The following is a 13,956-nucleotide window of genomic DNA, read 5'->3' as shown; positions in this document are numbered from 1 at the left end:
ATGGTTTAGTGAGAACTATTGGTGATGGGTGGATAGTTGGACTGGATGATCTTATAGGTCTTTTCTAACCATGGTGATTCTGTGATTCTCGAGATTGTGAGCTCCATCATCTCATAGTTACTGTAGTGACTGCAGTCCCTGATCTTCATATCCCCAGCCAGTTCTTCCTTGTTTGTGGGAATCACATCAAGCAGACAAACTTCTTCCATCACCTCCTCAATCAACAGCGCCAGAAGCCTCCTGAATTGTGCACTGCAGTGCTCTCCCCCCAGGAGATCTTGAGGTGGGCCAGATCCCCCATGAGGATGAAGAGCAGAGAAAAGGAAGCATCCTCCAGCATTCTAAAGACTCAGTAAATGCTCCAGTGAGCATAGAAGCAAATACCCTTGTGCAATTACTAGTTGTGTAATCATTTGTTGATCTGCAGGATCTGTCTGCTTCTTAAGTCCTACCCTCTAACCAGCAGGACTGAGATCACTACCTGGCTCCCCCATGACCTTGGCCAATGCTCCAGGTCATCTTAGCAGTATCATTGGTGTGCTCAACATGGAAGAATGGCAGGGTAATAGTCTGAGGGCTGGACAAATTTAGGTAGTGTTTCTCCAGCATCCCAAATCCAAGGCCCCCAGAAAGAAGAAAACATTGACAGACAAGGAATCAGATGACCTCATCTGCAAATGTGTTCCTTCCAGAAGGGAGTCTCCCACTGCTATCACTTACTGCTTCCTCTTGCTGATCCTGTGCGGCTCATGCTCAGCCAAGACAGATGCTTCATTTGACACAGCTCCTGGCTCCTCAACAGTTATGAGGTCAGTGAACCTATTCTACAGCTGTGAATCTTGAGGTGGAGCAGGAACCTTACTCCTCGTGCCAGAAGCCATTATCATCCAACCTTTAATATCTTGGGAACCCTCACTTCCCGAACAGGCAGGCACAGACTCTGCCTGACCCTCCCTTCAGTACAATTAGTAGCCTCATATCTTCAAGCTGGAAAAGATCCGGTCAATCTCTTTCTCATTATCTCTGAGGCTGTGGAAGTCTGCTGACCTCTTCCTGCAGCTCCCTTGCTTGGCAACAAAGCTCCTTAACAACTGCAAGCTTCCTTTGGGCAAGGTAACCACCTCTGACTGCTCCAGTACTGAGAAGAGGCCCCTGGAACTCCTTGAAGCTCCAGGCCTGCAAAGCTGCATTCCCCTTCTGACTTTTCATTCACTATTTGTGCAGTACTTTCTGAAATTCCAGTACCTAAGAAATGCTGCAGAGCACCCAGGTACCTGCCAGCAGCAGCAGTAGAAGCAACACAGCCTTGCCCCTGGTTAAGGGCTGAAGAACACAGCATAATGAACCAAGAAAAAAATAACAATGCATGCAGGAACCACTTACAACAGCCCCCAGTAAAGGCCACAGATATAACAAGTGACAGAAGAGTAAAACCTGAAAACCATACTGTTTTATTACTGCACATAGATCTGATGAGAGGTTATGTCAAAGTCTGTCTATACTCCTACCAGCAAGAGAGGTTGGGAGAACACTGTTATATGGGCACCCAACACCACATAGAAGCTGTCCCCCAGGTGAAACTGCTATTTGCCAGCATTCAGCTGCTGCCAAGGGCCTTTGACAAGCTGGCTGGAGGGAGTGCTGCGATTCCCCCAGACCTCACAGCACTGACTTGTCTGAGCGTTAACTGTCACAGGTCTCTATTAGTTATGTGTGCATCAGTGCAAGGGAGGACATAAAACTTTCCTGACAGCTCATACCTCAGTTGGTTTACTTAAATTGAGCACAGTGGTGCTATGTTGCCTATATTTCTCTCCTGCATAGTATCTTCTTTTTTGTTACCTCACACACCTACGCCTTTCTCTTAAGGGATGGGGGCATCCACAGCCTCCTTGGGCAACCTGTTCCAGTGCATCACCAACCTCTGAGTAAAAAAATTCCTCCTAATCTCTAAACTAAACCTGCCCTGTCTCAGTTTAAAACCATTCCCCCTTGTCCTATCACTATCTGTCCTTGTAAACAGCCATTCCCCCTCCTGTTTATATGCTCCCTTCAAGTACTGGAAGGCCACAATGATGTCTCCCCAGAGCCTTCTCTTCTCCAAGCTAAACAAGCCCAGTTCCCTCACCCTTTCCTCATAGGGGAGGTGCTCCAGCCCTCTGATCATCTATTAAAGGTTTAAATTTCAGCATTTTAGAATGCAATGACCCAAAAAAGACATTTAATTAAGGAGGTAAAGAATATCAAACACCAATTCACTACAATTAGACCATGTTTAACTGATCAACAGATTCTGTTCCATATTCCAAAGGGACAGGCAGCTCCACTGTCATTATTATAACAAAAAATGCAAATTTTGTGCAATGTTTCAGAAGCACCGTTCCAAGCAAGCTGGTGCTCACTTCCTTGGCTCCAGGAATGGACTTCTTATTCACTGTATGGATTCACATCCCAGTTTTACTTAAAGAAAGAACAGTGATTAGGAAATAACAATTAGATATTTTCCTAGGCATGTCTTTTACATCATGTAAACATGTATGAGGCAAATTCAGCCTCTAAGTATGTTGCAGATGTTTAAAAGCTGAAATGTGGAAGTAATATTCTTTTCTTACACATAACTGTTGTAAAAAACAGTAAGAAGAGAACAACTCAACTTGCTGCACTGCAGCATGTACAGAAAATACACTATTGTATATTGTACAATTAGTTTCTCTCACAATACCCTTTAGCCAGAAGCTGAAAAGACACCTATCAACACCCAGAACGTTCCTCATGGCAGAGTTATTCCCTGCAGAGAACGTACATATGAAAACAACAACAACAAGACAGATTGCTCAGCTTAGCAAAGCAACACGATTAGTGATTTAACACAAGCAGCAGTGCACTATGTCATTCCCCGGTGTGTGCCTGAAAAGAGAGTACACAGGGGAAAACCTGCCAGCTTGTCTGAACTTTTATCATACCTAATACAAAATATACAGCAGATGTCCTGAAGGTTCTGTTTTATTTCCTGATTTTCCCACACCCATTTACTAAATGTTTACTATAAAATTCCAAGTAAGAGTTTTCTGACACACAGATTATTCAGCACTTGATTTCAAAAAAAACCAACCACTCCAGTGACATAATCCATAAGCATACTGAATGACACCCCTATAATATACTGTAGTGAGTTACAAACTAATTGCCTGTGATGAAAATATTTTAGCAGTATTCTAGCAACAGAATTTCCAATTTGTCTGCCACTTCACCAAAGAAGTTACAACTAAGGTAAGATACAGTATTAATGTATGAAGTTACAGCTGCTTTAATGATCTAAACAGTTCAAAGCACCTCTTATATTATCTCTCTTGTAGCAATAGCGAAGTGGGCTGCAGAACCACCAGAGGTGTCACCTGGTCTCTTCCCCAGAACAGAAATAAAATCAGCAATGTACAAAACACAATTAAAGAAGGAATCAATCTATCCTTCAGCTACATAAATTCTCAAAATATTCTGAGTTAACTAACTATTGATATTAGTACTGCAGTGAGTTAAAACACGATTTCACCCTTTTCACCCAATTTCAACTTTTTTCACATTTTTCTTCTCACTCTCCTATACTTTTCATGGTAGATCTGGGAAAACTTGGCACAAGACTCTTTAGTCCAACACCATCACCACTACATTCTCTTCCCTTCCTTTTCATTTACTTTCACTCTCCCACTGTAAATGCCTGTGACTTCATCTCACCATTACAGTTGTGACATTTTCACTTTGATGTTCCTCATCATGATATTAAGAACGGTGACCTAAACTGAGCCTAGATCTCCAGAAGGACCAACTTAAGAAAAAATACATTGGAATTTCTTTACAAATCTTACATTCAGCATCCACAATAATTATCAAAAGTGAAATAAGCACCATTCCCTTGCAGTAAAACCACTGTTTTTTCAGATCACCATCTGCTGACATAAGCATACTTGTTACTGCATTAGCTTCTCTCCAATTGACTGCTCTTTACATTTTTTTATTTATTTCATCCTTCCTAGATTTTGCACACATAGCTCATTCTATGCCATTTTGTTGATTTCAGAGCACCTCTCTGAGGCTGGAAATAGTCCAAACTCAGTTTGCCTTTTCAGTCCCTTCTCAGGTTGGTGGCCTCCAAGCTTCTGTCCAAGCATTAACTCCTGCAGTACCAGAAATAATACCTTATGGATGTAAACTCAAAACATCCTCCCAGTGTGATCAGTATCCATAATTCTGTGAATGGAAAACTTCAAGGACACCACAAACCTATGGTTTTGCTTGAATTGAAATTATACTAACAAGGTCACTGAGTACATAATATCTGCTCTTCTGCCCATTTCCAATTTTGAAAGTTTTACCTTTTCTATTAGGGATGTTAGAGTGGTTGGACAAGTGGTAGGTTTTATTGTTGAAATTTTATCTATGCATTTTTACTGAAAACCCGGCATGAGCAATCTGTTACTTAAAAGATAAAAAATAGGACAGAAGAGTTAGCTTACGCTACTTACCTTTCTTTTATTTACCAGTCTTTTGTGAAAATCTGCATTTCAAGGTAATCTGAGAAAGAATGCACAATTCACAACCTAGGGATTTGGTCTTGTTTCCTGAAGTCTCAGAAAGCTCAGGTGAATATAGGATTCATACCAAGCTTGAGTCTATCTCAAATGACAACTCTGTGTAGTTATAAAATGTATTTGAAATACAAAAAGAATTCAGAGTGAAAAATGTCCACAGTACAACACAGAAGAAAGAGTCACTCTGTCAGCTAAGCCAATTTTACCTCACCTGACCTTCTTAATGTTTTCCTTTGTACCAGTCCCTGTGGCTGGATTTGAGCAAGCCAAGCCAAGTACGTCATCCCTGCAACTTTTAACTCTCTAATCCCAGTGAGATTCAAGTACTGTGTTCGTACTTCTATTTTAGGTTCTCTAAACTCCCACCAATGTTCATCTCTGGCACTTTCTTTTTTAGTGAAATAAATTGATTGCTATCTTGATAAAAATGGTTTAGTATATGCCAACAGCTTGTTCTGCAAACAGTATGAATCAACTTAGAAACATACATACGATTGACATAGTAACAGGATTTTTCAGATTATAGCTAATAAACACAGATTCTACTGAGAACCCCTATCAGCATCCTGAAATAAGAAGTAATGATAACACACCCTTTAACAGCAGGCAGTCAACTTTCTCTATGGAAAGTTTTTGTGCGTTTTTGTTTTTTTTTCTTTCCTTTCCTTTCCTTTTCTTTTCTTTTTTTTTTTTTTAAAACTAAACTTCTTTCCAATCATTTTGACAACATACCTACATAGTAAGGGGCATACTTGAGCTTAGTGAAAAAGCAAGGCCATTTGATCTTGTAAGAAAAGTAGAAGAAAATACTGAAATAGACAACATTATCCTACTCCTCACGCATATTTCACGACTGCTTTAGTCTCCCTTAATTCCCAGAGGACTTGAAGAAAATAGTTGGGGAAAAAAAGAGTGAACAGACACAGTATCAGCCCCTCTGACTCTTCTATGCGAGACTAATGGTACAATCACAGCCTCTTTATTTTTGCAGTTTAAAAACTAGAGAGATATTTTTCATATTTACAACTCCTGTGATGTCTTATTTGCATGTTTTTACCTTAAAAGGTACTAAAAACTTGTTTTGAGAAGTGAAGCACTGGTTTAGTCACCCAAAGAGGAACGTGAAGCTAAAACAGAGTATTGCTTAGCTCACATAAATCTCAGGACTTGACAACGGCAGTTTTTAGTTGCTGAGAGCAGGCCTTTTAAATGACAGTGAAAAACCACTCTCATCTTTAGAGGAAAGAATCTCTGAGATACTGTTCTTCCCTACAGACAGGGAAGATGAGAATTACTTGCCCTGTAAGTAAATGGTCTTGCCACTAATCAGTGCTTGATTTCAATAATGGCACATTATATAAAACGTGTACATTTCAGAGAGCATTTCTAGCCACATCAATGTATGTGCATTAACAAATGGTAACAAAGCACATTTCCACCTTTGATGTACATCACTCCATCTATCCAGATTTTCTCTAGGACAGTTTCATTGCAATGAGAATCAGACTACATATTAAGCTTAAGAACTCCATAAACTTACTTTCAGTACATTGAAGGGCAACCACAACAGTATACCACACACTTAATACATAAGACATCTACTGCTGAAACAGTGGTTCTATTTCCTGCCCCAGTGTATTCTCCACCTTTTTGTTTTACCATATTTGGCTTACACTTTCAACCACTTTGTGCTGTAGTACTGCTTCTAAAAATGGCAGAAAGTCATCATAAGGAAAAAGGAAACAGTCAGTAAATCCTGTTTGCCCTTGATGTACCAAACTCTTGCTGATGACAGGAACTAAGTAGTTTTCACGATGGCTTACAACCAGGTGGTACATTTTGAACTGGAAGACTGGATTAAATTTTTGGCATCTCATCCAAGCTCAGTAGAAGCAGCTGCAAAACCTGCCCTCCTGTGCCCTTTGGAAAACCAAGTTCTACTCATGGAGGAAGAGGAGATGGGCAGGCCAGCTATTGATGGAGGGTAGCACCTGCTGTGAGGAGACCATGTGCCCTGTGGCAATCACAATGTGTTAAGAAAAGCAGCTGCAACATCAATTATCAGGGTTAAGCTGTGACTAAGTGCAAGAGGTTGTATTTAGCTGCTTGAGCAGCACTTACCCTTTGAACAGACCTCCCGTGCCTAAAGTGAGCCTAAAGAAACTGCCTGAAAAGCAAGACCTATTAGGGTCCAATTAGGATCACACGGAAAAGCCTTCAAAATCTTCTAGATATAAGTATTACAATACTTAATTGTCATACCTCCTTCCTTTACACCACACAACTGAATAAATTTGCATTGCTGTAGATGGGTTAAAAATAAATACCATCTCTGGTGGTAGAATATTCATGTAAGAAATCTCATATCAACTCTGAAAAACATAGCAACTTGGTAAGCATTTGATCAGGGAGAGGCTTAATTAATAGTTGAATAGACCGAATAACTTTAACCTTCAGAGTACTAGACCAAGAACAGCATGGGAAGCTATCCAAAATTAAAAAGTTCCAGAAGTTATCTCATGTCAATGACACCTATGGTTCTTCTCTAAGTTTACTTCTGCTGTACTTCATGCACAGAGCAATGAGCAACAAGCATTTGTTACTCCATACAGGAGTAATTCTCTGTGCCCACTGAGGGGACCTGCACCTTTCTGACCAAAAGGTCAAAGTTACTTCTGTGATATTGCATGACATAACTTCATTACAATGTTCCACAATGTTTGCTGTATTCTTAAATAAATAAAATCAATGACATTTTGAAACTTCCACAAACATACTCGAGTTGCAGAAGAAAACGTACTCCTCCACTCCCATCTGGCAATACCAGACACAAGGACTGCCTTACTATCCCTTCTATAATTTCAGCAAGACAAATTACCTGGTGTACTTTGCCATGCTTTCTTTCCACACTTTATAGCCTTGTCCTACAAAAACACCCTCTTGTAAGAGTTGATTGTTCTGACAATACTTTAATTCAGTTCCCATCCCTAAACTGCCAAAGATGTTAATTTCTAACAAGCATGGTAGTGTTCCTCTTCCAGTCCCTGAAAGCCAGGAACTGGATTTAAGCCCAGACTCCCAAAGTTACTTATACACCTCCAGACCTCCTTGTGAAAAAGTACCAAAGTATGCTTGACAACTTAGCCCTCATTTCCAAACAGGGCATTCATAAAACTGATAATAAGCATCTTTAACTCACTGCCAATTACAAATTTCATTCTTAATTGTAACCTACTGATGAATCATCTCAAGATCATACTTGACAAGAAAAGTGTTTGTTTTAGCTCCATTCCACTACATCAGAAATGAGAGGTGTGTGTTCCAATCAAAAAGCAAAACTATTACACTGGGGTCAGTTACTGGTCACTTCTCAGAACCGGTTGTACCTAAGATGCAATCTATTCAGAAGATACTGAGACTTTTTTTCTGTTGGTGGTGGTGGAAGTTTTTGTTTGTTTGTTTATAAGTCATATTACATACAATTCCCACAGATGTAACACCATCCTCAAGCACATATCCCAGGTTCTCTAAGTTTGAATTCACGTATTTCAGAAATTCTAAGGTTGCACCAAATATTACCAATGGTCCAAACATTTTAATTGCCTGATCACAGTACCTCTGTGCTTAGCTATCCTTTATTTTCTTCTTGTATCATATGATTTCACTGCTCAAATACGGCTTTGTACTAGTTGTTAAAGAAGGGATGATTCGTGTGTATGATTTCTGAGTTCTGCTTTTATGAAGAGAAAATACATTTGCCAGTGCTGTCAAGTAAGGCCTGTTCTTACCATACAGTTCATGGCAAAGTGATTGTGCTGTGTCTGAAGTTCCATTGCGTGGGGATGACTGGTTCCTATTTCTGTGTAGCTGTTCAGAAACAGACCTTTGTTGTGTGTGATCCAGTCAAACATCTACAAGAAAATATTACAGAAAAAAAAATAACTCATTTGTTATGGAACAAATTATATGCAAGTAACATGAGAAACCTTTGAACAAAGACAACAGAAAGAACCTAAGGCCATTAAAATTCATCCTGATACTCTTTCTCCTGTAAGCTACTGTATATTTTAAACAAATGAGTGCTGAAATCTGACTTCTTGGACCAACAGCTGAGGCTGCTGAACTTTTCATTTAGGTGTTTATCTCAAAATACAATAAAATCAATTTCATTAGTAGGAAATCATAGTAAACAAAGACACTTGGAGCATAGCTCCGTTACTAACCTTATTCAGGTCTTTAGTGTCAGCATTTCATAACATCAGCAGTTTAGTAATTTAGAATGAAAATGGCAACTCATGGAAATCAATTATAAATTTGTTCCTGCTGATCACATCCTTTAGCAAGTTTGATATTTTTAGTTCATAACTTTATGACAGATTGGAGAATAAATTTTGTACTACGCAGAAAATAAAAAAAACAAAAAACAAAAACCATAAAACTTGAGCAGTATTACAGACATCTTTCTTCCAGAAAAAAAATTTACTAACAAACTTGAAAATATGTCTCTGTGAAAAGCATCTTAATGTTCAAACAAAATTTAGGAAATATCTAGCAATGGCCATCACTGGAAGTTCATAGGTACATCAGCAATGGCACTGAAAGATTAAGTTTTCACAAAACAAACAGCACAGCAAAGGGTGAGGTTTAACACAGGTCTTGAAAGTCAATTATCAAAGGCTACAAGTCCATTGAGACATGAGCCTTAACCAAGAAATGGGTTATGATACCACAGAAACCATCCTTTAAGTCCTACTCTACTGGTTGATTAGGGAATGAAGATTTTGCAAGATGAAGGCACAAATCTAATATAGAATCATTCTTGGAATCAGGAATCTAGAAAATACAGATACGAGCTTATACAATCACATGGCAGGATAGAGATCAATTTCCCAGGCTCAAGTATATGACAAGGAGTGTCTTAAAGCCCAAGTTAGGTATGCAATTTTTAGATAAGTAAATGAAGTACGTTTCTTTCAAAACCAAAATATATTTTGTTTGTTCCATGAATCACTGAACAGTTGCTAAAACGTACTTGGGTCTTGAAAGAACAATAGTACAGCACTGGCTTACACTTTTCCAACTTTGTGACTCTAAATTTTCTTGACTGTATTTTTTCTCCACTCCTTACATATGCCTCTACTATTTTCAGCTACATCCATTCAGTAAACACTTGCTTTATTTGGTTCAGATGTTTCTTTTTTAAACATAGTAGAAAACATTTGAAGTACTGTTATGAAAGCCCCTGAGCAGAAATGATCAGGGAACAGGAAAGTACAGGGGAAGAAAACAGAGGAAGACAGAGGCAGAAGTACTATACATCTGCTTGCTCTGTGTTTTCTCTTCCCCAGGCACCTGCTAATCACCACAACTGGAGAGAATACTAGTATAACACAGACCTTTAGTCTCACCCAGCTAAGGCATTTTTATGTCAAATATTTTACAAAATCTGACAAAGACCATACTTCCCATTTGATTGCATAGTCTATTATTTCTTCTCCCACAGAAAACCTTCCCATCTTTCCTCAAAGCTATTTGTTCCACAGTAGCAAGTTAACAAATGATCACAAAACCATTTCTCATGAAAACAGATCTTATTTGAGCTCATCTAACAGTGCACTGCCTGCTCTAGTGGTCCTTGACACTTAAGTTCCATGACAATCAAGGACTTCATCATTCAATACAACTGGTTAACTCAAAGCACTCTGAAATCAGTCAGTCCTCTGTCAATGACATATGCATTGTCAAAAAAAATACAGTAGTTTTTAGCCTGGGATCTTAAACCTGGCATCAATAAAGCAGCTTCCCATGTCAGTCTCTTCAGACTTTGTTGACTGCCTGTCATTCAAATCCCAAGGGTCACTCTAAAAGAGACTGATATAATCCTTAAACATCTGCATTAATAAAGTATGAAGCATTCATCTTCATTTGATACCTGCAAAAGCATCTGTCCGGAGCAAAAAATGTACCAAAGCAAAAACTTTAAGTCATCATCACTTAAATTTACCTTCAGTGAAAGTTACCTGTGTTCTTTACAGCTTAGAATTACTACTCCATCCCCTCTACTTTGGGAGACTAAGATTCACTATCAGTAAAAAAAAAAAAATAAATCCAACCTTATTTCTTATTAAAGGACTAGTAAACAACTCTAAAGACCAAAAAACACTACTTGCACTTATCCTTCTTACTCAAGTCACTCAATCACTGTTCCTTCTAATGACAGTGCCCACTTACCTTCCCCTCCCCAGCCTCTTACCTTTTCAGCATCCTGCTCAAACAGCCTGAGCTGAAAGCATTGGTCCAATTTCAATTTCCGCACATGCCACATCTGATGCAGATGCTGCCGTGTTGAGTGCAGCCTGTCCAGCATGGTGGATACTTTGGGTAAAAGGTTCTGTAAGTCTGCATTCCCTGACCCAGAGTTCTTTTTGGGAAAGCTATCGCTGCTCTGTATTCGCTGGAGCAACTTTTGTCCTTCCACATCAAGGTCCTCAATAGGAGCCTTAATGACTTTCTTTTTTAATTGTGAATGTTCCTCTATCATATTGCGAGCACCTTCCAAGTCCTGAGGCATTTCCTTTTTTGACAATATATCTTGTAGTTCCTCCAGTCTGGACAGCATATGGGTTGCATTGCTAATATAGTCCTCAAAGGCAACTCTGATTTCTATCCACTCCTCATGGTTGTACTCCAAACAGCCATCAAATTCTGGGGTTAGCTGAGAAGGGTCAACTACTTTGGTAAGGCCTTCCAGAGACACCATATTTGTCTAAAAGAAAATAAAGACAAATTAAAAAATGCTGTTACTGAAAAGAATGTATCTTTCAAGTTTTTGGTTCTCGCTGTTTACAAGTTGATCGTTTCTACTTATGAAGTCCACGTGAATTCCTTTATAGACTTCTTCACCAATGTCAATTGTGATCAGCCTCCCATCTTGCCAGTATTGTTCACCAGTGAGAGAAATTTTGTTTCTTTATCTCACCACATTGAAGAAACGACTCTTCTGGCTACTACTCTAATTAACTTTTGACTTGCGTATTGTAAATCAGCAGTAGGACAATAGCAAGGTTCATTTACTTGGCTGTTTTCCTCTATATGGAATGTTCATGACAGAACAATTACCATAATACACACAAAATACATATGAAATCTAATGATTTCCCTTTGAAGATAAAACCCAAAATCCATCTATTTCCAGGCTCAAAGACAGTACATATGATGATGTACACATCTAGTTTATATATATGAAAGAAACTACATTCCCTGTAGAACAACGGGCCTCATCTACATCTCTTCTCACCTAGAACATTATTTACCTGAGAATGTCAATTGGTAGTGAGTACTTAAATAGTGAAATAAATATAAATGCACTTAACTTAGCATAGGGGAAATTACCTCAAACTCAAACTTAGAGCTGCCAAAGTTAGTCCTCTGTTTCTGCCAGAAATTGTCTGGCTTGATTATCAGTGCAACATGAATACAACATGGGAAGGATTCCTGTAAAATCTTCAGCAGAGGCTTTATAGAATCCCATTTTGACCCACGCATATCTACAATGACAGTGAATCCTCTTTTACATACTTCCTCACTGCAGAAGAAAGAAGAAAAGGTTATCAAACAAGTGTTACAAATTCAAACACAGACAGCACTTTAACAGCAACACACTTCCCAGTTGAAGTGTGCTGACCTAATGAACAATCACTTGCATCACTTTCACCCCACACATACACTGAAGTCACCATTTACAGAAGCACCAATACATAATTTCATTTACAGATGTCTCTGTTGAGCACACGCTTTACTGATAATAATGTCCATGTTTTTCTAATCACTGAGGGGAACCTCTAAAAGACAGAAGTTGATAAGCTGTTCTTACCTACCACTTCTGCAATATTCAGTAAACCATTTTGGATATCCCAGATTATTTGAGAGTTAAAAATAACAGTCTGCAGATGAAAACCCTTACTGACAATCACTTCCGTGACAAGATCAGTTTCTGGATATATGATGGACAAGGAAGTATTTTATCATTGTGAAGAAAATCATATCAACTTCTTTCTACAAAATTTGAGCTTGTTTTTGCTGTCCAGAAGTTGGCAGAGCTTATACTCAAATTTCCTGGCAACTCCACTGAGAACAGCAGATTTCGTTTCTTTTCTTCTCTTGTGCACTTAGTATACTTTGTACAGCTCATCAACAGCAGTGATCACCACCAACACCAGAAACTTTGATTTTGTTCCAGGAGAACAACAGGAACAGGTTAACATGAAAAGAGAATGTATTTCAAAATCGAGTCATAACCAATAGACTACCAAAAAAGACCAAACGTCCACGGTCTGAGTACATGAATCTCTCGCAGGGATGTGACTAACATAAACGCAGTTCTGGAATTTGTGTGGCGAGGCTTTTAGACTCTCCAGGAAGTAAGAACACTTCAATTGGCATCCTTTACACAGTCTCGTTGGTCACACTATGTGATAGTTGAGTTATGACTGACTCTGGAGAGCTGAAGTGCTGCTGAAAGGAGTAGCAATATAACTTCCTTAGAAGAGGAGTTGTTTTAATGTTGGCTTTAGAAAAAAACAGCTTAAAAAGGAGTTTATCATGATAATTGTTGTCTCTCCCATCTGCCCAAAAATAACAATGATAACAGAGGAACACATGCAGAGCCAATTATAACTTCAAATTTTTCTGATCACACCATATATATATATATTTGTAAGAGCATCACAAAATTAAAAGGACAAATACAAATACTGTTTTGAAGTTAAGACACACTCGCTACTGAAAAGCTTCACACTACTTCTGAGCGCTGCTCAACCTATCCCTACCCTCCCACACAAACTATCCATTCATGAGTAAGAGAGCTTGCCACTAATTTGTGAGGCATGCACCTAGTCATCCACAAGGCTGCACAAAGCAGCCCCTCACCATGTGATGCAGATGGGCCCCCCATTCTCAATCACATAGCCCTTGTGAAAAAGGGCTTGTGAAAAAGCTTCTACTTTAAATCTATTTTGTTGCTAAATTCCTTCTTGAGAGCACAGCTATATTTTTCTAGATTCTCTCTAGAAAACTCTCTAGGGCCTATTCTGATGCATATTATCTACTAACTTATCCAGTAACTTGAAGCTCTAGAGTGTCAGAATATACATCAAACATTCAAATATGAATTCCAGTGAATTCAGAGGTAAAAATCTCAAGACTTCTTCCCCTTTTCCTTCCTCTATCTCTCCAAATCTCTCAGTTTAATAATAAAAAATAATTAAAAATAATGATTAAAAAAACCCTCTGCGCTTGAATAAAAACCACAACAACCAGAATTACTAAAAATTACTCCATAGGAAGGCCACAGCCACACTGAAGTTGACTT

At 38.8% G+C, this 13,956-nt stretch overlaps 1 protein-coding gene across 1 annotated transcript in view; it reads right to left on the bottom strand.

Annotated features, from left to right (window-relative positions):
• The window catches only part of TRIO (trio Rho guanine nucleotide exchange factor), a 221,479-nt gene that overhangs the window by 144,338 nt on the left and 63,185 nt on the right, over positions 1-13,956 (bottom strand). Inside the window, exons 4-6 of the mRNA XM_015854391.2 lie at positions 11,979-12,171; positions 10,840-11,352; positions 8,375-8,497 (exon numbers count right to left, since the gene is read on the bottom strand). Of these exons, the coding sequence (XP_015709877.1) occupies positions 8,375-8,497; positions 10,840-11,352; positions 11,979-12,171 (829 nt within the window). The remainder of the gene's footprint in view (positions 1-8,374; positions 8,498-10,839; positions 11,353-11,978; positions 12,172-13,956) is intronic.

Source organism: Coturnix japonica, chromosome 2, assembly GCF_001577835.2.
Source record: "Coturnix japonica isolate 7356 chromosome 2, Coturnix japonica 2.1, whole genome shotgun sequence".
NCBI classification, from domain to species: domain Eukaryota; kingdom Metazoa; phylum Chordata; class Aves; order Galliformes; family Phasianidae; genus Coturnix; species Coturnix japonica.
Note: the sequence above shows the minus strand (reverse complement) of the source record. Positions and strands in the feature narration are given on the sequence as shown.